Raw genomic sequence first — 23,027 nt, forward strand, 5'->3', positions numbered from 1 at the left:
GACCCTTCCCACCAGGGAAAGCCAACACCACCGTTCCCCCTACCCCTCGGGTCTACAGCAGCCTCTTTTCCTTCTGCCTAGGGGACAGGGTGGGTGTGAACAAAGACCCCTCCCTTCATTTCCCAAAACCCCAGAGAAGGACCTAGGGCAGCCTTGGTTTTAAAGTTATAATGCATGGTTTAAAAGAGAGGAAAGAAAAAAAAGGAGAGAAAGCTGGTTACAGGTCTGAGGGAATCTAGGAAGAAGGGAAAATAGAAAGGGAGGGGACAAGTTTGGGGAAAATCCAGTGGCCCAAAATCCCAGTTTCCCACCCACAACCCAGCCCTTGGAGTGAAGAATTAGATCACTTTTGTACAAGAGTTTTTAAAAAAACAAATCACAACAAAGCTGGCTTGGCTTCTCTTTGAGCCTCCCGGATTACCGAATGTCTGTCTCCCACTCTGGCCAGTCCTGTCTCTCCACCAGACACTGTTGCGGCTCTCCTAGGCCTCCGCTTATGTCCCAGTCTGGGGTTTCCAGGGAGTGCGAACACGAAGTTAGAGTGAGGCTGCTTGAGAATCTGGCCCTTGTGTCCATCCAGACTCCATAATGGAGTGCAGGGCTCCCAGGGCAGAGAGGGGTGGGAGGGCCAGACCCTGCCCAGGCAGTCCTCACCAGTGGACAGGGCACCAGACAGCATCCCGAGGGCTCACCCTCCCTTTCCCCCCCACCCCAACTCAGGTGGAGGGGGAGCAGCTGTCACCAGAGCCTATGTTGGTGAAGGTTTCGGCTCAGCACAGAACGAACATCAGCGGTGAACCTGGGACAACAATAACTTGCATTGGTAGAGTCCTTATGTTGATATCCTCACACTAGTGTAAGGCAGCCTCACGGAAGACGTGGGGTGGAAAGGATCACCGTTTTCACATGAGACAGGTTCAGTTTGCCCAAAACCCAATGGCTAAAAGTGATGAGTTTTAAGAAGACCTTGGTTCAAAAGTAATATTCTTAAGGGAAAAGAGATAAGTAAGTAAAACAGGACAAACTTTTATTCCTTCTTGGGATCCCCCACCCGCTCCTCTCAGAAATCTAAGTGTCTAGCTTCCCTTACCTGAGGGCATCCAGCATCGGAAGCAGGTTGAGAAGGGCGGTATCGCTGGGGTCACTGAACCAGGATTTGATGGGGATGGCATTGTCTAGGGTGGGTGAAAAGGCACATGAGAAGAAACAAAGGATTCAAGAGAGACGGGGTGTTTTTCCTTTTATTTGGGGGTGGGGTTCATTACTTTAAAATACATACCCCCCCAAACTCAATGACCTAAGTAAAACCTTCTTGATTTATTCTTCAAAATAAAATAAAATTTTAATCACCGTATCTCATACTAGCGTGAGGCTTCTAGTCAAACTTACTGTCTTGTGTCTTACCTGAAGCAATTTGATATGAGAAATCTGATTTATGAAATGGATATGGGGGGGCGGGGAACATCTCATTTAAAAGAGAAACAACTTGCATCCTGACCTACTGTAAACCAGGGAATCCCAGCTCCATGCATTCAAAATATCTCCTCAGAACCACTTCCTAGTCCTGCCAGACTCACCACCGTCCCCTGTACCTGGATGGCTCCTGTAAGCCCCTGGGGAGTTATCCAGGATCACAATGCTGGAGAGGTCACTGTGGACCACAGAGAGGTCCTTGATGTAGCTGCCCAATTCCAAAGTGCAGTGCTGGAAGGCAGGGTGAGCTGGGCATCAAAAGGAGACTCGCCCTCTGTGATTGCTCCCCCAATCCGAACAATGCCCACAGGCAGCCAGTTCTCACAAAAGGGATTATACAGTATGCCTCCCCCACACCCTCAGAAGGTCCCATTCCAGGGCAGTTGCCTCAAACTCAGGTCCCTCCCTGATGGCCTGCCTCCCAAGCCTCACTCTTAGACCTGGACTCTAGCCCGTTACCTGTCTGTAGTATCTTCTCTTGAGAATGCTTCTGCTATTATCCAGTTTATCTGCCACAGCAGAGCCGTAAATTTCCATGCTTGCCGTGAACACCACCAGCTCGTACCACTGGCTCACCTGAAAGAGATTGGAGAAGAGGAAGGTATCAGAAGAGATGATCATTCAGACATATAGTTCCCTTTTACTAAGACTCTAGCAGAGTCCTTCAGGACTTCCAAAAACATTGAATGTCTCTGAGGACACAGAATTCTGAAACTGTCCTCAAACTCAAGAGTCTTAGGCAGCATACACCCTTAAGATTCACAGATGCAAGAACAAAAGAGCGGGAAGGCCGTGGAAGAATAGAATTGCATCAGCACAACAAATGAACCCAAACTATCGAAAGCCATTCTCTGAGCATCCTACAACCTCCCCTCTCCAAAACTGCCCTTACCCATTTCTCCTGATCCCTTACTTCCTCCAAATCCTCTAAATTCCCAGAGCCCTAAAACCATTCCTTCATCACAGAGCTGCCTTCAGCTTCTGCAAACTCACCACTTCCAAGAAGAAATCCACATGGGGCCTCTTATGTACAAAAAACCGGACGGGATGTTTGTCTATTACCACCTGTAGAGGAACACAGCAGGGCTGGGAGAAGTCCTGAGCACCACAACACAGGCCTAAAGGACACCCCCCCACCCTCCCACTGCCTGCTTCCCTCCTTCAGGCTGCCAGAGGACACAGCCAGGGATGAGATGCTCTGGGACTGGCAAAGAATCTGAGCAGAATAACAGACGTAACCATTCCATCACTTCCCAGCCCCACACACCTTGAGAATGAAGTCAGGAGGCGTTCCAGGCCGGACTGTAGGCCTCAGGACCCCATCGTGATGGGAGTGAATAAGTGTCTCATCCAGATCCAGCACCAGGATCTTCCTCTTCACCTGGCCTGAACCACAGCGGGAAGGGGTAACACCAACCAACCTCCAGCCAAGACCTTGAACCCTACCTCACCTAGGGTTCCTCCCAGTCAGCATACTCACTTAGCCGATTCCGGGACACAGGAGATAAGGGAAGGATGTCATATCGAACGGTTTGGTACTGAATTACCTAGGAATAGCAAGAGAGATGGTTAGAACCCTTGACAAGGAAATCTTCCCCACTAATAATAGGAAGCACATGTTGAACATTTACCATACATTGGGCATAGTGTAATTTAGGGTTGTTTCTTTAATCCTCAGAACCCTAATAATAACAACAACAATACCATCTACATCTTAAGGATGAAGAAACCAAGGCTTGGAGAAGTTAAATACTTTGCTTAAGACCCCACAGCTAGGAATTGTCTTATTTAGCAGTTTGCCCCTCCAGTTAGAATGAAAGCAAGGATTTTGTCTCGATCGTGGCTGTATTCCTAGAACACTATAGCAGGGGTGGTCACTTACATTAGAATCAATGAAATGGTGGAGCCAGGATTGTACCTGTGCAGTCCGATCCGAGAACGTGCCCTCTTAACCATGATGTTATCCTGCTACGTGGAATAAAGAAATGCGTGGCCCTCCCCACCTCCACCTCAAGAATTCTTTGTGACAGCTCTCATCACCTCCTGTTGGGAGCTGAGAGCCTCAGATTCCTTAGTGGACAGAGCGTAGGCGTCAGGAGGGGAGGTCCTTGGGTCACTAAGGGGAACAGAGAATGAGGGAATCCAGGGGTTGTCAGGTCAGCTAAGTTCCTCTGGCTGGGGGCCACCAGGCCTATTTTAACCAGCCACCTGTCCACTTCTGTCTCTACTAGCCAAGTCACAAGTTGTAGAGAACCTCAGCCCTCTGAACAGCCTCCTTATCCTGGTACCCAGGGCAAGGCAGAGAACACTGGAAATTCCCACTCACCAGGCAGACTGCTAGAGTACCAAGAAGGCCAGAGTGAAGTAAGGGCTGTGAGTGGGAAGTGAGGAAGGGACAAGGATGTCACCATCCCGGCCTTCCAGTTTCTCCAAGCCTTCTCTAGAGGCTCCTGTTTCCAGCACTCAAATCTCTCCCATGCAAAGCTTGGCAATTCCCTCCTCTGCTCTTTTCTTCTAAGCACAGTCCGTCCCTAAGCCCCAAGCCTCACCAGAACCAGGCTCTCCACTTGCAAACCAAAGGGCCCTCTCCCCCTAATCCCAAGGCATGTGCCCTTCTTTTCTCTCGGGGCTGCGATGAGGGCCGCAACAGCTCGGGTGTCCTGCCCTATCTCGGGTTGCACATGCTGGGCATGTAGGGAATGCTCTCAGCATCTGCCAGAAAGGGGGTGGGGGGAGAAACCAGATTGGAAAGGAAGGAAGGGAAGACAAAAGGCTGTGGGGTCAGTGCTGCCCAGAGGGGAGCAATTTTGCAAGGAACCAGTCTCTGCATGGGCTGGAGCCCATCCCTGCACCCAGAACAGAAAACTGCTATGTTAGGGGGAGAAGGGGAGATGCTCGGAGCAAGGCCAGGACGAGAAGACAGCAGCTAACACGTAAGGAAAATCCCAGGAGCTAGTCCCCCACACATCTCAGTATCTCTGACCTGACTCTTCTTGGCTCATAACTCTTATCTCAGGGAAATAGCCCTGCCTACAACCATGACCACCCAGAAACAATCCTCACCCTAAACCCTAAATCAGGAAGTGGAAGGAGTGGAGTGGTCAAGGAGACACTGAATCCAAGGCCAGGCCCATTCCCCAAATCAGTAAGTCAACCACCACTACCACTCAGGGCTTTCTGGAAGTTCCTTGACCTGGGCAGCCCCTACTTGGTTTTATTCCTTCATGTTTTATTGAGGTATGCCAGAGTACAGACTGGAGACCCTCTGCACCCCAGCTCACTGAATCCTCCCCAGACTCCTTCAGAGCATTCTCCCCCGTGATGGTGAGAACACAGAGTACATTAAATGATGTTAGCCTAAGGAGGTTTGACCTTGGAGAAAAGCTATGGGGGAGGAAACCCAGAGATACACTCCCCACAGTATCCCTCACAATGCTGGGGGTCTCCTGGAGAAACAATCTGAGAAGCATGCCCTCAGATTCAAACCTTAAACTGACAAGCACCGTCTTCTGATAGGGACATCCAAACTTTAATGTGCTCCCTTCCACAACTAAAGATGCCAATCATAAATGCATCTTTTTTAGTCCCAAAGTCTTAATAAACCCAAATATTCACACTCACACTATGAAATGAGTTTTCAGGACCTTTTTGGAAGAGTTCCCTTAATTTGAACCGCAGGGGTTTCTCCTTCACACCCAGGTCTTTTCCCACGTTCCCATCCTTGTTGGTGACATACGCTCTCCCACCCACCGCCACCCTTGGCACATGAGCCTGTCTCTCCCTTGTTATGAAACCAAACACACACGGAGGTTCCAAATAATAGGAGGGTCTTTCACAAGCCCACATCAACAGACCTGCTGCCATCAAACAGGTGTTCCCCGCCCCTCGGCTTCTTTAGCAACAACTCTAGCTTTCTTAAAGAGCACCCCACCCATCACCCTAGCCCCCAAGAGTTGCCAAATCCTTTTCCCATCTAGCCCCCCTCCACCATCTCGGCTCTACTACAAGGGTCTTCCTCTTCCCCGTCCCACCCCATGCCCAGCGACGGGTGCTCTAATTCTCTAGCGGTAAAAGCTGCCGCCGGGGCTGTTTCTAGGCCCAAACAGAGGCCCGAGACTTTCCAAAAACCCTCGAGCACCGCTGACAGAGGTCCCCACCACCACCAGCGCCCACCCAGGCTCACCGTGCGGATCTGCCTCCGCAAAAGGTAAATGAAGAAGCTCCAGAGCTTGGCGGCGAAGGCCACGAACGTGCGCAGCCCCAGCAGACACTGCGTCCGCATCATCCCGATGACCCCGGCACCGCCGGCCCCGGGGCCCCCGCGGCCCAGCTCCGCCAGCCCCCCGGGGGCAGCCCCCCGCCACCGGGAGGGGGAACGGGGGCCCCGAGTGGCAGGAGAGGCTGCAGAGAGGGGCACGGAGCGGGCGGCTCAGAAAGCCACCCACGACGAGGGGAAAGCCCAGCGGAACGGGGAGCTGGGGGACAGGCGTGGGCAGCCCGCGGGGGCCCACATGGGCGGGGAGTGGCACCGACGGATTCGCGGAGGTTGCGGGCCGAGACAGATCGGGCTACGATGGGGTCCTCCGAGACCAGGAGGGAAGGGGATGGAGAATTGGGGGAGGGGGTTGTGGGGGAGGGGGCTAGGGAGAAGGGAGGGAGGGAGAAGGAAGGGGGAGGGGAAGGGGGAAGCGGAGGGTGGCCCGCTGCGCAGGCGCGCTAGGGGGCTGCCCGCGGGAAAGGGGCGGGCGGGGGTAGCGGCGCGCGCAGGGCCGCGGTGGCGGCGAGCAGACCGGCTGAGCCAAGGAGCCGGGAAGGAGGGGAGGGGGAGCCGAAGGGCGCGGATGGCTGGACTGGAGCGGCCTCCCCCTCCCCGAGGTCGGGGGGGGGGGTGCCTCAGCCGCTAGGGAGCGGGGCTGCAGCCTCTGCAGCTGGATTTCCCACCCTGACAGGCGCCATTTTACCGCCCGAAGGCCTCCCTCCTTCTTTCTTCCCCCCTCCTCTTCCCCTCTGACACTACTTCCGGTGGTGACGTGTATTCGCTTCACCGGGGCTGAAGTTCCCCCAACTCTGTCTTCGGGGGTGGGGCTAAGGAAAGCGGAGCGTGCTCCGAACAAGGCCCCAGTATCGCGCATGCGCGGAGGGTGGCGATGGGGCGGGGCCTGAGGCAAAGCAGGCCCGCCTCGAATTGTATGGGCGGGGCGGAGTGACGTCACTTGCGCCAGAGGCTCCGACAGTAGGGCGGGATTGCGCGGCCACTTCCCCCTCCCACAGACAACTGCCCCAACGGCTCTTCCCGCCCTAGTCACGGTAAAAATGTAGAGAGGGGCGTCGTCCCTGCGTCTGTGCACCAGGGCTCAGGAGGGTTCGCTCCGCGTGAGCTTTCCTGGGATAGCGAACCTAAGCACCACTCACTCCCGGTTACGCCAGGTCTTAGTGGTGGGAGAGATCGTGGATGCCCCGCCCCTTCCCTGTGGAGGGGCGGGGCAATGGGCAGTGACGCCATCCGAAGAGGGACGCGACGCATTTTGGAGATGCTGGAGTCGCTGTTGGCTCTTGGTGGCCTGGTGCTGCTGCGGGGTGAGGGTCACAGGCACAGGGGCTTAGGAGCAGGGCCCAAGGGGCGGAAGTGGAGAGGAAGGGCCGTGGGTAAGAGGCCAGGGGTGGAGGTCGCTACCGGTTCGCGAATGCGAAAACCTCAGTGTTCTCAGGCTGTTTATCCGTCCCTCGCTCTCCCCAGACTCCGTGGAGTGGGAGGGGCGCAGCCTCTTGAAGGCGCTTATCAAGAAATCTGCACTGTGGTGAGTATCCCGCAGCGTCTCGCTGTCCTGCCCGAGAAGGGAGCCTGGGCCCCACTCTTTGACACTCTCCCTCATCTCTGCCTCAGTGGGGAGCAAGTCCACATCCTGGGCTGTGAAGTGAGCGAAGAAGAGTTTCGTGAAGGTTTTGACTCCAATATCAACAGCCGGTAAGTACAATTTGGAAGAGATTTAATTGGATTTGGGACCCCTGTTGCTGAGGAACTCCCCTTCCAGCTACAGGGGCAAACCTGATATGTAGTAGCAGCTACTTATTCATTGAATGGATATGGGTTTTTCAAGAGGTAGGAATTAGTCAGAGGAATGATGAAGAATGGTATCTGGAGAATCCAAAGCAGGGACCATAAAAGATGAGAGGAACAGAGTAATAAGAGGCCGACAGTACAGGTTAGCACTAGAAGCTGGACTGGAGGACAAGAATAAACGTGTTCTGCCTTTTGAGTTATTCAGAATCTTGTGATCAACATGCATCCGCACTGACTGCAGGGTACATAGGGACTTGTCCTACAGGCAGAAGGAACAGTTTATGCAAAATTAGAGAGGTATGGAAGGCATACCTGTTCATGGGAGATGGAAGAGCTTCCTGAGGTCAGACAGAGAGGTACCTGTTAGTAAAAGTTCTTACAGAGCACGAAAAGGAAAATTTGGGAGGAGAGTGATAACGTCATACCTGTTAGAAAGACTCGTCCAGTGACCACAGTGTGGAGAATGGGTTAGGAGGGGGCAGCCTGGAGATAGGGAGACCAGGTGGGAAGGCTATTGCAGTAATGCAGGTTCACACAGATGTATAAGTACCGGTTAAGAACTAGTTGTGAACCAGGAACTGAGCTAGGCTAGAACAGTGAATGAAGCCGACATGATTCCTGTTCCAGTGAATCTTAGAGAATAATGGTAGGAGGTGACAGAGGCCTAGCTAAAGACAGTGGCAGTAGGGATGGAGAGTTTAGGACAAATGTAAAAGGACTTTAGCAGGTAGAATTTCCAGGACTTAACAGACTGATGTGGGGTAGAGGAAAGCAGCCAGATCAGGAGGTACCTGAATCCACCTTTGTTGGGTGGTTAAGAAAGATTACTTCCTGGTCTGGTTAGCTAAGTGGATAATAATAGTTTACACTTATCGGTTGAGCCCTAATTTTGTATCAGCTGTTACAGTAGAGGTGATGCTGTAAAGGTGGCATTCACAAGAGAAGCAGAAGATAGAAAGGAGATGTCTGGGAACAAGTTCTGCCACTGTGAAGCTTTCCCAGGATTTCTAGTCCATGCCAGTCTCTTTTCCTGAATCGCTATGTTATCTGTAGTTAGTACCTCAGGACTTGATTCTTGACCTTCTCTAAGCTGTCCTACAGGCAGGAACCATGTCTCAGGTCCTCTCTTTTCTCTTTATCCATTCGAGAATGATACACTTTAGGCATCATTTAGTACTGTGCTGTCAGGAGGTTGGTATTCCTATTTTATAAATGAAGAAACCGAGTCTTACAGAGATGAAGTAATGTATCAGTTAGGTGACCTTGGACAAGTAGAAACAAGCTTGGAGCTCAGGGCTGTCTGATGCCAAAGTCTGTGCTCTCAATTACTATATTCTACTTCCCAGTAAAAACTTTTCAGTAATATTTAGGATATTATTGAAAATCGAGAAACAGCCACAAAAATCAGAAGCTGAATTTGGAGATTAGGGGGAGGGGCAGTAGAATCATGCCTTTCCGTTTCCCTTTGCAGGCTGGTTTACCATGACCTCTTTAGAGACCCTCTCAACTGGTCAAAGACTGGGGAAGCCCTTCCTGGGGGTCCCCTGGAAGCCTTGAGGGCCCTGTGCAGGAGGACAGATCCTGGCCCTGTCACCATTGCTCTTGATTCCCTCAGCTGGCTGCTGCTTCACCTTCCCTGCACCACACTCTGCCAGACTCTGCACGCTCTAAGCCATCAGGACTCCTGCCATGGTGAGACTCCTCCTTCGTTTCTTCCCACCATACATTCCCCCTGCCAAGGGATGTGCCCCTTTCCACCCTAACAAGAAACATATCAGGGATCTCCAATTGCACTTTCTTCCATCTCTTTAGCCTTTATTCTAGTTCTTGGTTTCTTTATAGTGCTATCTAATAATTACTCTTTTTTTTCTTTTCCAAGTTTTTTTTTTTTTTTTTAAATTCACGTTCTTATTGATTGATTGATTGATTGATTGATTGCTGTGTTGGGTCTTCGTTTCTGTGCGAGGGCTTTCTCTAGTTGTGGCAAGCGGGGACCACTCTTCATCGCGTTGCGCGGGCCTCTCACTATCGCGGCCTCTCTTGTTGCGGAGCACAGGCTCCAGACGCGCAGGCTCAGTAATTGTGGCTCACGGGCCTAGCCGCTCCGCGGCATGTGGGATCCTCCCAGACCAGGGCCCAGGGCCCGAACCCGTGTCCCCTGCGCTGGCAGGCAGACTCTCAACCACTGCGCCACCAGGGAAGCCCCCTTTTCCAAGTTTTTTTTTTCCCTTATTCATTTCATTCATTCATTCAACAAACATACGCATAAATACACTGTGTCAGGCACAGTTCTAGATAATGGAAAAATAAAGGCTAACTGTAGTCAGGTCCTTGCCTTCCAGGAGCTCAAAGTCCCGTAAAGGTATAGATAAGTAAACCAGCAATTACTAGACAGTCTGATAAGGACCATGATGATAAAGGAACATGCACCGAGTACCTTAAGGAAGGAATGTCTTGAAGAGCAAGGGCCAGTTTGTCCAGCTGGGGGCACTGGGACTAGCCCTAAAGTACAGTGGGTACTAGAATGGGCTTTAGAGTCAGATACCCAGCTCGGTATACAGGTGCTTGGTCTCACAGTGCTTCCGTTTCCTCAGTAAAAGCCGAGGAAGGAGGGAGTTTATAGTATGAAGATGAACCACTTGGAATTGCTTTTATTGTAGATCAGATATGATCAAATGTCAGCAATTTCATACGGTCCAACCTAAAAATGCAAGTATTTAGTGCAGTGCCTGATGCTTTGTAAATGCTGCTAAAAAGGGAGGGAAGGAAAGAGGGGATCTAAGGCACTGACTGGGATCTTGGCAAGTTCCTGACACTGCAGATGGTTTAGTGTGTAAGAGATGAGGCTGGAAAACAAGCGGAGAACAGATGCTAAAAGTGTGGATTCCATCCTGAAGGCCTTGAGGCGCTCCTGAGGATTGAGGTCAGAGTGGTGCCTTGATCCGATGTGCATTGGAATAAGAAAGTGTTTTAAAGGTGAGGGCTGAAAGAGGTCAGAGCAGGGCAGTGACACTGGCCGAGGTTAGTCAGGATCCTGGCAGAGCTCTGAGGGAACGTGGCCCTGTCCTTCCTTTTTTCCTCTTCACTATTTGATCCCAGGCCTCCCCCAAATGCTCCCTACTGCCCTTCGTGCACCACCTTTCTTGTCCCTCTCCAGGTGACAGCTCCCCAGGAGAGCAGGTGCATGTGCTGGGCCTGCTGCATGAAGAGCTTCACGGCCCAGGCCCCTTGGGAGCACTGAGCAGCCTTGCTCAGACCGAGGTGACCCTGAGCGGTGTGATGGGCCAGGCCTCAGCCCACATCCTCTATCGGAGGCCCCAACAGCGCCCGACCCACCAGGTCAGAAGCACAGGAGAACTGGAGGTTGGGGTCAGAGAGGAAGAGCAATAAAATGGCTGATGCGATGGAGCACTTCCCTAGGCTCTCATGGTTTCAGCATTGCCCTCATTGTATCTCCACAGCTGCCCTGTGAGGTAGATTGTTTTATTATCCCCATTCTGTAGCCTGGAAAGCTCGGATCCTGTGAGCTTAACCAATGAAAGACACTGCCTTCCAGGAGATGAAAAAGGAGTGCAAGAGCTGGAAGCAGCCAGTTACATAAGTGGTTGGGAGCTGGGGCGGCAGGTCCTGGTTCTCTGGTTTGTTCAGTAAGATGAAAAAAACCTTAATACTCTTCTTTCTTCTCCCCAGACTCAGTGGTTCTCCATCCTTCCTGACTTCAGCCTGGAGCTCCAAGGGGGGCCGCCCCTAGAGTCCCAGCCTAACCCAGATCCTCATACTCCCTCGGTATCGAAGAGAGCTAGGGCCGGAACAAGGGGATGCAGTTTGGAGTCTGGAAAAAGGAGAGAGGGGGATAAAGACTGCAGGGGTTGGGGCTGGGGTCAGGGATTTCAGTGATGGGGCAGAGTGGCAGCATCCTTTGTCTCTACAGACGGACCCCACGACTCATTTGACTTTTAACCTTCACCTGTCCAAGAAAGAGAGAGAAGCCAAAGATGGCCTGAGCCTGCCCTTCCAGTTCAGCTCGGAAAAGTAAGGTTGGGGCCTCGGTGCCCGGGTCCCTGAGCTGAGCCCAGCATCTGGGCCTAAGAGGTGGGGCAACAGCAGGTTGTTGATTAACCTCTTAGACTTTATAGGGGCTGAAGTCCACTTCCAGAGGCACGTCTGGGGAGGGGTTCTCTACGCACCCAAACCCCAACAATGGCAAAGGTCCTTTATGTCTTTTTTCTCTCCATTAGAGCCTTGGGTCCCAGCTCCACAGATGTCCCCAAAGTGATCTGGGCCTGGGTTGAGCCAGACCAGACCCTGGAGAAGTGGCCCTGTCTCCAGGCAGCGGTGCTAAGAGGACAGGAAGCTAGATGGGTATGGCAGAGGCAGCTTAATAAAGGCTTAGTAGATGCTTGTTGTCCTGTGCCCAGTGTATGAGCAGGTGAAGCAAGACTACGGCAGGATGCTTGCCCTCAAGCTGCTAAGAACTTAGGCTATTATGAGAGCGGCATAAGAGTATCTGCCCTGTACCAGGTGGTGCTTCCGTGCTAACTAAACGAGGTCACACAAAGGGACTTAGACCAAGAAAACATGGAGGCCAAAGAGGGAGTCACTGTCACAAGGAAAGAGGGTATCCAGACATGACCCATTACCCACCCTCACCAGCACCAATCTCCCTTTATGTCTTCTCAGACAGCAGGCTCTACTGCGCCCTGGGCTGAGCCAGGCTACCAGCCACATTTTCTATGAGCCAGATGCTTATGATGACCTGGACCAAGAAGACCCAGATGATGACCTAGATGTTTAACTGGCCAGGAGATGTGACTAGACTGTAATTGGAGGACGAGGGAGACCTTGGGCCCATAACCATCCTTCCACTGTTTGCATTGGCCTTAGCCTGTCTCTGCCCCATCTTTGTTCCCTGTGTCTGTGGAGGCCCTGCCCTGTGACCCATGAGCCAGGGAGCAGCTTCCAGTGAGGAGAGAAAGTGGAATGGGAGCCTAAGGGAAGGTGACACCACCACCCCCCAAGCCTAATAAAATCTTAATTTTTTTATTAAAAACAAAAGCTCTTTGGTTGCTATTTAAGCAAGAGTTGCGAGTGGACAGGACTGGAGGCTGGGAGGGGATGAGGGAAGCCAAGAACATGAGTCGTTTAGAGTCAGTAGTCAAAAGTGTTGGGGACTGAATGACTGAAATGGTAGAGCTGGGACAGCCTTGCACACCATTGGTGCTCAATATATGTTTTTTTAACTGAAGTAGGTACACTTTAGGTTCTAGGTTCCCTGCAAGGATCTGGGTTGGAAGAAAGCAGATGCCCCGAAGGGAAGAAAAGTCTACTTTCCAAAACATACGTTTATTACTGTACAAAAGGCACACCCTCCCCCTTTTTGTCTCCCCACCACCCAACACCCCAGGGAACTGTACATGGTGTGCTGGGCTAGAGTGACCGCAGGCTTCTGCTCGGCACCCTGCCCACGGGTTGAGCTCTCTGCCCCAGGTCCTTTCAGATGTCTGGGGGCACCTCTAGGCTGCCAAGCTGGGGTAAGGGCATCCCAGCTTACACGTACTCCTTGGCAGAGTTGGGCTTAGGGTAGGAGCGGGGTGCACGGTACCCAACTTTGCTTTCACTCCCAGGACAGGAGCAAGAGAGCAGTGCACCTCCCAGGAGGACCAGAGCGGACCCTGCCCAGCCAATGAAGATGGCAGGACCAAACTCATACCTGTGGAGAGAGGACTGGGGTCAGAAACCCTGGCCTGCCTCTCCCAACACTAGACCCCTTAGGAGGCAGGGCTCTCTTACTTACTTAACATTCATGGGGACCAACGGGTTGTAAAAGTCTGCGACAATCTGGTGGCCATACCAGGAGCAAGCTATCAAGGCAGCAAGACCTGGAGAAAGAATGAGGATTCAGATACTGTGAGCCCCCCGCAAACCAGCACCGTGCCCACCCTTACCCCTCCAGGATGGGCAAGAAGGGAGTCCTTGGGCCCACCTTGGACTTGTTGCTCACCTGCCAAGATGAAAATGATGCCTCCGGCCATGGCTGTACGGGCCTTCTTCACTTTGTCGTCCCCCCCACAGTTTGTACACTTCATGCCCATCGTGGCCACGAACGTGGCTAGGAAGCCCAGCACCAGGGAGACCACCATTAGGGCTCGGGTGGCCTGCAAGGCCGCTGCGGGAAAGGGGGAAGCATGCTGTCCTTGATGGAAATGCCAGCGGCCCTCGGACGGCTTCAGCCTCTGAGTCGCCGGCTGCGCCCACTAGCCGCAGGCCTGGGGCCCCCTCGACGCCCAAGTCCCGGGCCAGAGCGGGTGGATCCCGCCCCCTCCCGACTCCGCGGGCCTTCCCGCTCCGCCCCGCCCTCTCGGCTCTAGGATCCGCCCGGGGCGCCAGGGTTTCGACGAAACTGCCCCGGGGAGGGGGAAGGGTGAAAGGGTACATCGAAGAGGAACCGAGGTGGTGGCCTGAGCCCCGGAAGCGGTGGTTGGAGCCCCGACGCCGCCTGCAGATGCCGGCCCTCGTCCCAGCTCTGACCCCACTATCGAGGCCACGGTTTGTGGCTTCGGCTAATCTGCCGATAAGATTAGAAGCCGCAGGCGGCGCCTCAGGACTGACGGTGCACGGCTCCTCGGCCCTCGGTCCGACCCCGCGGCCCCCAACCCAACTCCGAGGCCTCCAGCCCGCGCCGCCTTTTGTCAGAGAAAAGGGCGGGAGATGGCGGAGACCGTGGCCTCCTCGGGGTGGGGGGAGGGGGAAGGCCCCGCCCCAGGACTCGGCTTCCCGGGACGTGCTTGGGCCGCCGGCCGCCAAGCCCGAAGACTAGGCGGGTCCGCGGGCGAAGAGGGGCGCAGCCGGCCCCGGAGGCGCGCACGTGCAGCCCCAGATTCTCGGCCCGCGGCGTCCCCAGCCCGACCGCTTCCGCTTCCTCCTCTCCGCCCGTGCTCGCCGGCAACCCAGGGCGTCGGGCCGTGGGGCCTGGGGCCGGGACCCGCGCCCACCCCGCGACCTCGGCCCTGGACGCGTCCGCCCCGTCGGTCCCGCGGCCTTACCGGGCAGGGCGAGCACCGAGTCGTACATTTTGCAGCTCATCATGCCCGTGCTCTGTGTGACGCAGTCCATCCACAGCCCCTTGTACATGGCCTGGGCGGTGATGATGTTGTCGCCGGCGTACGAGCTCATCTGCCACTGAGGGATGGCGGTGCACGCCACCAGGCCCACCCAGCCCAGCAGAGCCATGGAAAAGCCCAGCAGCTGCAGGCCCGAATTGGCCATTTCCGCCCTCAGAAAAGACGGGAGGCGCCGGGCTGGCGAGTTTTGTCACCCAAAGAGGCAAAAAAGTTTTTGGTCGAGTGCTTGCAAATCTTGTCACCGAAGTAAACGCAAATCTTGTCACCGAAGTAAACACAAATTTACCCCTCCGGCGGGGCGAGGGTCTCACAGCAGAGGGAACAGGACTGGTGGCCAACAAAAGCAATCCGCGAAGACCCGGCAGTTCCCTCCGGCGCTCGGCGACCCTTCCCAAACAAAAGGTGGAGGGGCCGTGTGGGCGCGGTCCCGGGTGCTGGAAGTCCCCAAAGTATCCTGGGCTGTCGGCCCGAAGCTGCTGTGCGAAGAGAGGTCGCTCAGCGGTGAGCGGGCAGGTGCGGGCGGACAGGTGCGGCGCACCTGAGTATATGTAGGTCGTCAGGGGCGCGCCCCCGCGGGCACCGGGAGCGCGAGGCGGGGAGGAACCGGAGGGGCGGCCGAGGATGACCTGACGTCACCGAAGGGACACTCACCTGAGCCGGAAGTCCTAGCCCCCACCCCTCCCGGCCCAGGTGAGGAGGAAGAAACCTGAGCACCAGGGTCACGCCCCTTCACTTGCGGGGCTTGGACCGCCGGAGGGGAGGAGGCGGAGTCTTCTCGGGAGTCCCAAGCTCCGAGTAAGCCCCTCTGGACTGGAGGTCCCTCGGGCACCAGGATGTCCCTTCCCCTCTCCCCGACAGGTGCGCTAAGAGCGCGGCGGAGCCGGAGCGGGGGGGATGCCCCAGGCCAGCCTTGGCTCCACCTTTCCCCCACGCAGGGACTCTCGAGTTCTACTCTGGGCGCTCTTTGTCCCGCCCTACTTTCGCCCCAACACTCTGCTCTTTTTCTCCTTTCCTAGCCGATCCCACCTTCAAGGGCTCTGGCTCCAATCCCGCAGAACTCCCCACTTCAGCAGCCTTATTGGAGTCTCCACCGCCAAAGCCACCTCCTAGCACCCACCCACCCCTCGCCGCTGTCGCCCTCCAACAGACACCCGGCTTCCAGGCATGGCGCCCCAACACCCCCCATCTCCTTGGCCCCCTATTCCGTTCCCTGCTTGACATGACTTAATGGCGGGGCCGTTGGCACCCCACCTCCCAGCGTTCACTATCCCATCCCGCCTCAAGGGTCCTTGTAGCAGAAGGAAGAAACCGTTGAGGCCAGAAGCCAGCAGAGGGTGGGAGCAAGGTAAGGCCAGGGTCAGAGTCTTGGCCACACCCATCATTCCCCTCCCTTGGAGTCTTTCCAACTCGTCCTCCACCTTTCCCTCTTCCTCCTCCCCCAGCCCTGCACACATTTCTCTCCCTCATTCTGAGCCTGGACCTGCCCCTTTATGTACCCTCTCCCACCCTCTCACCATTCTGTCCTCCAGAACACCTGGCTCTAATGTGGCCTTTGATTCAGCCCTCAGATTGCCACCTCACTCTCAGGTTTCTTCTCTCACTCTCCCCGAGCTATGTATGGCCCCATCCTTTCTCCGCACATCTCCAAGCATCCCCCATTTATTCATTCCTCCCTCATCTGTTATCATCTCCCCTTCCTGTCTTTTCCGCTTCCTATTTTACTCCCCACTCTTTTGGTCTACCTTTGTACCCTATCTCCAGCCCCCTTGGAGCCCAGCATCACCAAGTAGCCTTTCTTTGCATCTTCCTGAGTGCACATCGCTGCCACCCCCTTGTCCAGTTTCCTCCCAATCTTCCTCTCCTCCAACCTCCTGACACCGCTCAGGCTCACACACCTTTCTTACTCTGTCTCTCTCATTTAATTTTTCTCTCTCCTTTTTTTACCTCAACTCTCTCACATTTCCCGTCTTTGCTCCTCCCTCTCAAACATTTCTCTGTATAAGTCTTTCCTTCTTTTATTCGATAAAAATATTAAAGGGCCCTTCATGCTCAGCTAATTAACCTGCTTTTCTATAAAATGCAGACTTTAATGAACTCTTTATTATTCATTTTAATTTTTCTACCTTTTGATTAATGGTGAGGTTTTGTTTTGGTTTTTTTTCAGGTGTTTTCCAGCTCTGAAATTCCATGTTTCTCATTACGTAAGTATATCCAGCTCCTCTCCAAGTTGAGACCATCTCAGGCCAAGCCACCATCACCTCTTGCCTAGACACTGCAACTGCCTCCAAACCAATCTCCCTGCTTCCCTGCTTGTCCTTCTAAAATCTGTTCTCCGGAAGTGACTTTTTTTTTTCCCAAATCAACTTAAATCTTGTCACTTCCTCTTTAAAATCCTTAAATCTTCCAATGGCACACTTTTGCTCCTATTGCTGCACTGGATTTGGCAAATAAATGCCACACTGGCTTACCAGACTCTGTGCGTCAGCCACACTTCCTGAACCGTGCTATGTGCCTTCCCACAACAGTGCCTTTGCACTCTGTTCTCTATGCCTGGGTGCTCATCTCCATCTACCCCACCCAACCTCCCTCTACCTTGCTAACCGACTCATCCTTCAGCTCTCAGCTCAAATATTACTTCTCCTGGGAAGCCTGGCCTGACTACCCCATCCCAGGCTGAGTCAGATCACCTGCTGAATGCTCTCACCGCTACATGTACTTTACTTTCAAAGCTCTTATCATGGTTAGAAACTATTTACCTTGTGTGATTATTTACTCAGTGTCAGTCTCCCCACTGTACTATAGGTTCCAAGAGGGCAGAGATGTGTCTGAATTCTATCACCAATAAATAGTTGATGAATGAATGACTAAATTGCAAATTAACAAGATTTCATCCACCTGTTTGACAAATAGAAATTGTCTGAGTCCCTATGTAATGTACCAGGCACCATGCTTGACACGGGGGCTACAGCTATAAACAAGAGGACACTGCGGACTTCCCTGGTGGTCCAGTGGTTAAGACTCCGCACTTCCACTACAGGGGGCACGAGTTCAATCCCTCGTCAGGGAAGTTCTGAATGCCAGGCAGTGCAGCCAAAGAGAAGAAAAACAAAAAACAAGAGGACACTGCACTCAGGTAACTTAGATTCTAGAGGGAGGAAGCCGGCAGTAAAGACATAAAAATGGTGCATGTTTTGAAGGCAATAAAATAGGGTAATGTGATGGATGAGGTTGGGTCCACTCCAGAGTGAGGTCAGGGAGACCTTTCTAGGAAGGGACTGTTAAATAATGAGCCAGCCAGGGGAGAACCATATTATAGGCAGAGGGAACAGCAAGTGCTAAGACCCTGTGTCGATTGTCCCTTTGAGACTTGTTGTATTAACTTAAAGCAGGATCTCTCAGCCTCAGCACTATTGATACTTGGGGCCAGATAATTCTTTATTATGGGTGACTGTCCTGTGCATCATAGGATATTTAACAGCACCCTTGACTTCCACTGATTTGATGCCAGTAGAACGCTCCCCAGCACCCCAGTGTGACAATCAAAAATGTCTCCAGAATAAACAACAAGGTCCTGCTGTATACCACAGGGAACCATATCCAATATCCTGTAATAAGCCATAATGGAAAAGAATATGTGCATGTGTGTGTGTGTATTTGAATCACTTTGCTGTACAGCAGAAATTAACACAACATTGTAAATCAACTATACTTCAATAAAATAAAATTTTTAAAAATGTCTTCGGACATTGCCAGATGTCCCAGTGAGGAGATGAGCAAAATTGGTCCCAGTTAAGAACCACTGATTTAAAGCGTGACCTGTCAGCATCATTGTGGATTTTTTGCTCTAGTAGCCTTCAAGTAAAGAGTTGGGTGCAAGGAGCCAGTGGATGGATGGTTGGAATTAACCAGGATTGGGATTTTGCTAAAAAGAGAGAGAAGGGGGAGTTCCCTGGTGGACTAGTGGTTAGGATTCTGGGCTTTCACTGCTGTGGCCCGGGTTCAATCCCTCGTCAGGGAACTGAGAATCCAAAAGAAAAGAAAAAAAAACAGAGAGAAGGGATTTTAAGGTATTTGCATGAGAGTGATTATGTGCTAGATCATGGATGTAAATTGGGTATAAAAGAGAGTAAACATAAAAAGGAGTCGGTGTCGGTGGATAGTGAAAAACTGATTGGGTCAATGGTTTCAAGGTCTCCATGAAGTGAAAGGAGTAGGGATACATGAGTAGATGACCCGGAAGGCTAGGAGGTGATCATAAGAGGTGCGAGGCTTGAATTCAATAAACTGGAAGAGGGTGTTTTAGGAGTTGACAAAGTCATGAGTAAGGGCCTGAGGGTGGGCTGAAGAGAAAGGTCACTGGAGAGGAGACTGAGGGCTGACAGACTAAGTCGGTGGAGTACCCTGGTGGGCTTTGAAGTCAACAGCAATGATGATGAGAACATAGGTGTAAAGAGGAAGACGATGAGCCAGGTGCTAAAGTTGTCAGTGAATGTGGGTGAAGGATCAGGCTGGAAGACCCCAGCAACAATTAGAGGTAGTGGGCGTTATACTTCCAGAGATGAACATCATAGGAGCAGAGGATTTTGAAGGATGAAGGAAGAATAATGGTCTAAAGTAGCATTGAGGATCAATACTCCCAGCTCCAGACCCTGAGGTATATGAAGTAGGACCAAAAATAGGCCTTTATTAAAAGGGCTGCTGGGACTTCTCTGGCGCTCCAGTGGTTAAGACTCCGTGCTTCCACTGCAAGGGATGCAGGTTTGATCCCTGGTTGGGGAACTAAGATCCCACATGCCATGCAGCGTGGCAAAAAATAAATTAATTTAATTTAATTTAAAAGAAGGGCTGCCGAGGAAGTGTGTCCTCCAAGACAGCCAGGTTTCAGAAAGGAACATTCAGAGAAGAGGCTGGCATATAAGGATGTTGACAGATGTTGAGTCCAGCAGTCACAGTGGAAGAATTTGAAAGACCAAATTTGGTTGGAATATTGGATCAGGTTAGGGGACCTACACCATATGAGGTAGGCAACCTGATATGGAAACCCTACCAACTTGTTTATTTCTATGGGAAAATATGTTTTGAGTTCTGAAAAAAACTGATAAATAAGTGAACTCTGGAAACTTACAATGTTATTTTAATATTATGTATTATAACTCAAAAACTCATTATTATATAGGTCACTGGTGATTATTTTACTGGTCAGACCAAGAAGTTATACACCCAAGGCAGTTAAAATATTCCAGGTTCTAATTCCACCCCATTCAGGAATTTAGTCTTGGGCCTCAATTGCCTCATCTATAAAATAGGAATGATAATATTTTGCCTGCTTAGGAAACAGGATGCTGGTCCAGATAATCTCCTGTGGTTCAGCCTGGAGTGCATTTTGAGATACAGATCTGGAGAAGGAGTGAAAAAGTGACCAACTCATTTTCTGAGGCTACGTTACTCTTGCCTCTGAAATCAGTTAAGGGTAATATAAGTATTATAGGCTCATTTCATTTATAAATACAGATGCAAACATCATTAATAAAATATTACTTAACCAAATGTAAAAAATGTATTTAAAGAGTAATACATTACGAACAAGAACAGTTTATCCCAGGAATGCAAGTGTTTCAATATTAGAAAATCCATCAATGTAATTTACCACATTAATAGATTAGAGAAAAAATATATATGGTTACCTCAATAATTTTAAAAAGAATTTGATAAGGTTCAACACCTACTTATGATAAGAAGTTTTAGCAAACAAAGATTACAGAGGAAATTCTTATACTTAATGAAGAAATTTTAGACTCATGTTTTTTGTGATTGGGAAAAGGACAAAGATGTCCACTGTTACCCTTTTTGCCTGACAAAGTCCTGGAAGTCTTGATCAATACTACAAGGAAGTGAAAGAAATACATGGTGCAAAGATTGAAAGGGACGAAATAAAACTGATCTGTAGGGACTTCCCTGGTGGTGCAGTGGTTAAGACTCCGTGCTCCCAATGCAGGGGGCCTGGGTTTGATCCCTGGTCAGGGAAATAGATCCCACATGCATGCCACAACTAAGGAGCCAGCGAGCCGCAACTAAGGAGCCCGCCTGCCACAACTAAGACCCAGTGCAACTAACTAACTAAATAAATATTTTTAAAAAACTAATTTGCAAATGATATTATCATCTACTTAGAAAATGGGATAGAATCAACAGACAGTCTATTAGAACCATCAGTGATGTTCAGCAAGGTCGCTGCATACAAGATGAACCTACAAAAAGAGTCACTAGTATTTTACTACACAAGCAATAACCGATTAGAAAATGTCATTTAAAAAACAACACTCAGTTTGCATCACTGACAAAAATTATGAAGCATCTAGGGAACCAAGTATTCATAAGACCTCAGTGGAAGAAAAAATTTAATTCTACTAAAAAACATAGAAGATGACTTGAATAAACAGAGAGATAGTCCATGCTCTTAAAAGGGATGACTTAACATTATAAAGATACCAGTTGTCCCCAGAATAACTTACAATTTGATATATTACCCATAAAAATTCATCTGGTGGTTGTTTTTTGTTTTGGGGGGTTTTTTTTTGAAAGATCTTGATAAGTTTACCCTCAAATTTGTTTGGAGCAATAAGAAAAAAACCAAAAAACCAAAAAACCACAAATGGTTAAGTTGACACTGAGAGGGAGGGTTTCTCCGGTGGTCCAGTGGGTAGGACTCCACGCTCCCAAGTTCGATCCCTGCTCGGGGAACTAGATCCCACATGCACGCTGCAACTAAGAGTTCACATGCCACAACTAAGAAGTGCGCATGCCGTAACTAAGGATCCCTCACTAAACATGCCACGATGAAGATCCCACGTGCTGCAACTAAGACCCAGCGCAGCCTAAATAAATTAATTAATTTTAAAAAAAGTTGACACTGAGTGGTAAGAGTAACAAGAGGGATCTTGCCCTTCCAGAAATTTAAACTTGCTACAAAGCATCCAGCAACAATAACAGTGTAGTATTAGTGCAAGGACAGATACACCAATGGAACAGAATACCAGAGACAGACACTTGTAGATATCAGAATCGGACATGTGGTAAATGTGGCTCAATGTGAGAAAAATAAATTGGATCCCTAACACCCAAAACAAGGATGAACTCTAGATGGATTAAAACGACCTAAATATGAAGAATAAAACTATAAAGTTATTGGAAGAAAAGATGAATTTGTGATGCAGAAATAGAAAAGAACATAGGCAAAATTTCAAAATCACAAACCCTAAAGGGAAAATTGGTCATTTTGATTACACCAAATTTAAGGATTTCTATTAAATGAAGTTCACCGAAGAAAAATTAATAGGCAGCCGATACAAGAGAAAATATTTGCAATGTCCAAATCTGACAAAGAACTGATATTATTTGTTTAAATGTCTTGCCCATCAACAAGAAAAATATTCCAAGAGAAAATGGGCAGAGAATACAAGGAGGGAATCTGCAGAAAACAGACAGCCAAAGTGCTAACAAGTGTTTAAAGGGATGCTCTAAGCCGTAAGTAATCAGAGAAAGCTGCAGTAAGATATCACCTTTCACCTACTGAACTGACAAATATTAGAAATCAAAGCAAATTCTCATTTGATTAAAATCTCATATAGCCCATTCTGAATTTTAAAAGACTGACCATTTTAAGTGTTGGTGAGGGTGTGGAAGAACTGGAACTTTCAGACATTGCTGGTGGGAATGTAAAATGGGACAACCACTTTGGAAAACGGTTTGGCCGATTCATAAAAAATTACACACTACTGTCTGCTGCTAAGGTTTCCACTACAGATGCAAGAAAAAAGTGTCCTGGCACTTTCTGTCTGTCTGATTGTGGCAGCCCAGATTGAGTGGGGGAAATATAGGGAAAAATTGTTTGCAACTCATAAGAAATGACCTTGTGAGCAGTAAAAGCCTGGCTTAGTAAAAAAAAAAAAAAAAAAAAAAAGTTACACATACACCTATCGTATAATCCAGCTGTTCTACTCCTAGGTATTTTCCAAGAGAAATGAAAGCATACATGTCCTTAAAAAGACTTGTGTGTGAATGTTCCTGGCAGCTTTATTTGTAATGGCCCCAAACTGGAAATAACCCAGATATCCATCAACAGGTGAATGGATAATCAAACTAATTACTATTGATAATCAAATCAATGATATTTCCCAACAAAAAGGAATGAACTCGTAATACACGCAACAACATACATGAATCTCAAAATAATTACAGTAAGTAAAAGAAACCCAGACAAAAAGAGTACGCTCTGTATGATTCCATTTGCATAAGATTCTAAAAAATGCTAACTGGCCTATAATGACCAAAATCAGATCAGTGGTTGCCTAGAGGCTGAAGAGAGGAATTAC

At 50.3% G+C, this 23,027-nt stretch overlaps 3 protein-coding genes across 4 annotated transcripts; 1 reads left to right on the forward strand and 2 right to left on the reverse strand.

Moving 5' to 3' along the window:
* Positions 1-153: 153 nt before the first annotated feature.
* Positions 154-6,481, reverse strand: CTDNEP1 (CTD nuclear envelope phosphatase 1). Its single transcript, XM_068531654.1, has 8 exons — positions 5,657-6,481; positions 2,954-3,020; positions 2,741-2,859; positions 2,467-2,538; positions 1,933-2,049; positions 1,593-1,704; positions 1,091-1,175; positions 154-799 (listed from the first exon to the last, which is right to left on the reverse strand). Exons 1-8 carry the CDS (start codon positions 5,756-5,758, stop codon positions 739-741), a joined length of 735 nt encoding a protein of 244 aa, XP_068387755.1. The 5' UTR covers positions 5,759-6,481; the 3' UTR covers positions 154-738.
* Positions 6,482-6,787: 306 nt separating this feature from the next.
* ELP5 (elongator acetyltransferase complex subunit 5) lies at positions 6,788-12,589 on the forward strand. Of its 2 annotated transcripts, XM_068531652.1 has the most exons (9): positions 6,788-7,050; positions 7,211-7,271; positions 7,358-7,438; positions 9,006-9,226; positions 10,692-10,873; positions 11,225-11,320; positions 11,466-11,566; positions 11,773-11,896; positions 12,215-12,589. In XM_068531652.1, the coding sequence occupies exons 1-9, from the start codon at positions 6,960-6,962 to the stop codon at positions 12,269-12,271; spliced, it is 1,014 nt and encodes a 337-aa protein (XP_068387753.1). In that variant the 5' UTR covers positions 6,788-6,959; the 3' UTR covers positions 12,272-12,589. The 2 variants fall into 2 exon arrangements, with proteins under 2 accessions (XP_068387753.1, XP_068387754.1); XM_068531653.1 differs by lacking the exon at positions 11,773-11,896 and having other exon boundaries at positions 6,794-7,050.
* A 321-nt stretch (positions 12,590-12,910) lies between these two features.
* On the reverse strand, positions 12,911-14,841 carry CLDN7 (claudin 7). The gene is made up of 4 exons (XM_068530532.1): positions 14,578-14,841; positions 13,536-13,700; positions 13,329-13,413; positions 12,911-13,244 (listed from the first exon to the last, which is right to left on the reverse strand). The coding sequence occupies exons 1-4, from the start codon at positions 14,798-14,800 to the stop codon at positions 13,082-13,084; spliced, it is 636 nt and encodes a 211-aa protein (XP_068386633.1). The 5' UTR covers positions 14,801-14,841; the 3' UTR covers positions 12,911-13,081.
* Between the last annotated feature and the right edge of the window lie 8,186 nt (positions 14,842-23,027).

This window comes from Eschrichtius robustus, chromosome 20 (assembly GCF_028021215.1).
Source record: "Eschrichtius robustus isolate mEscRob2 chromosome 20, mEscRob2.pri, whole genome shotgun sequence".
Taxonomy (NCBI): Eukaryota; Metazoa; Chordata; class Mammalia; order Artiodactyla; family Eschrichtiidae; genus Eschrichtius; species Eschrichtius robustus.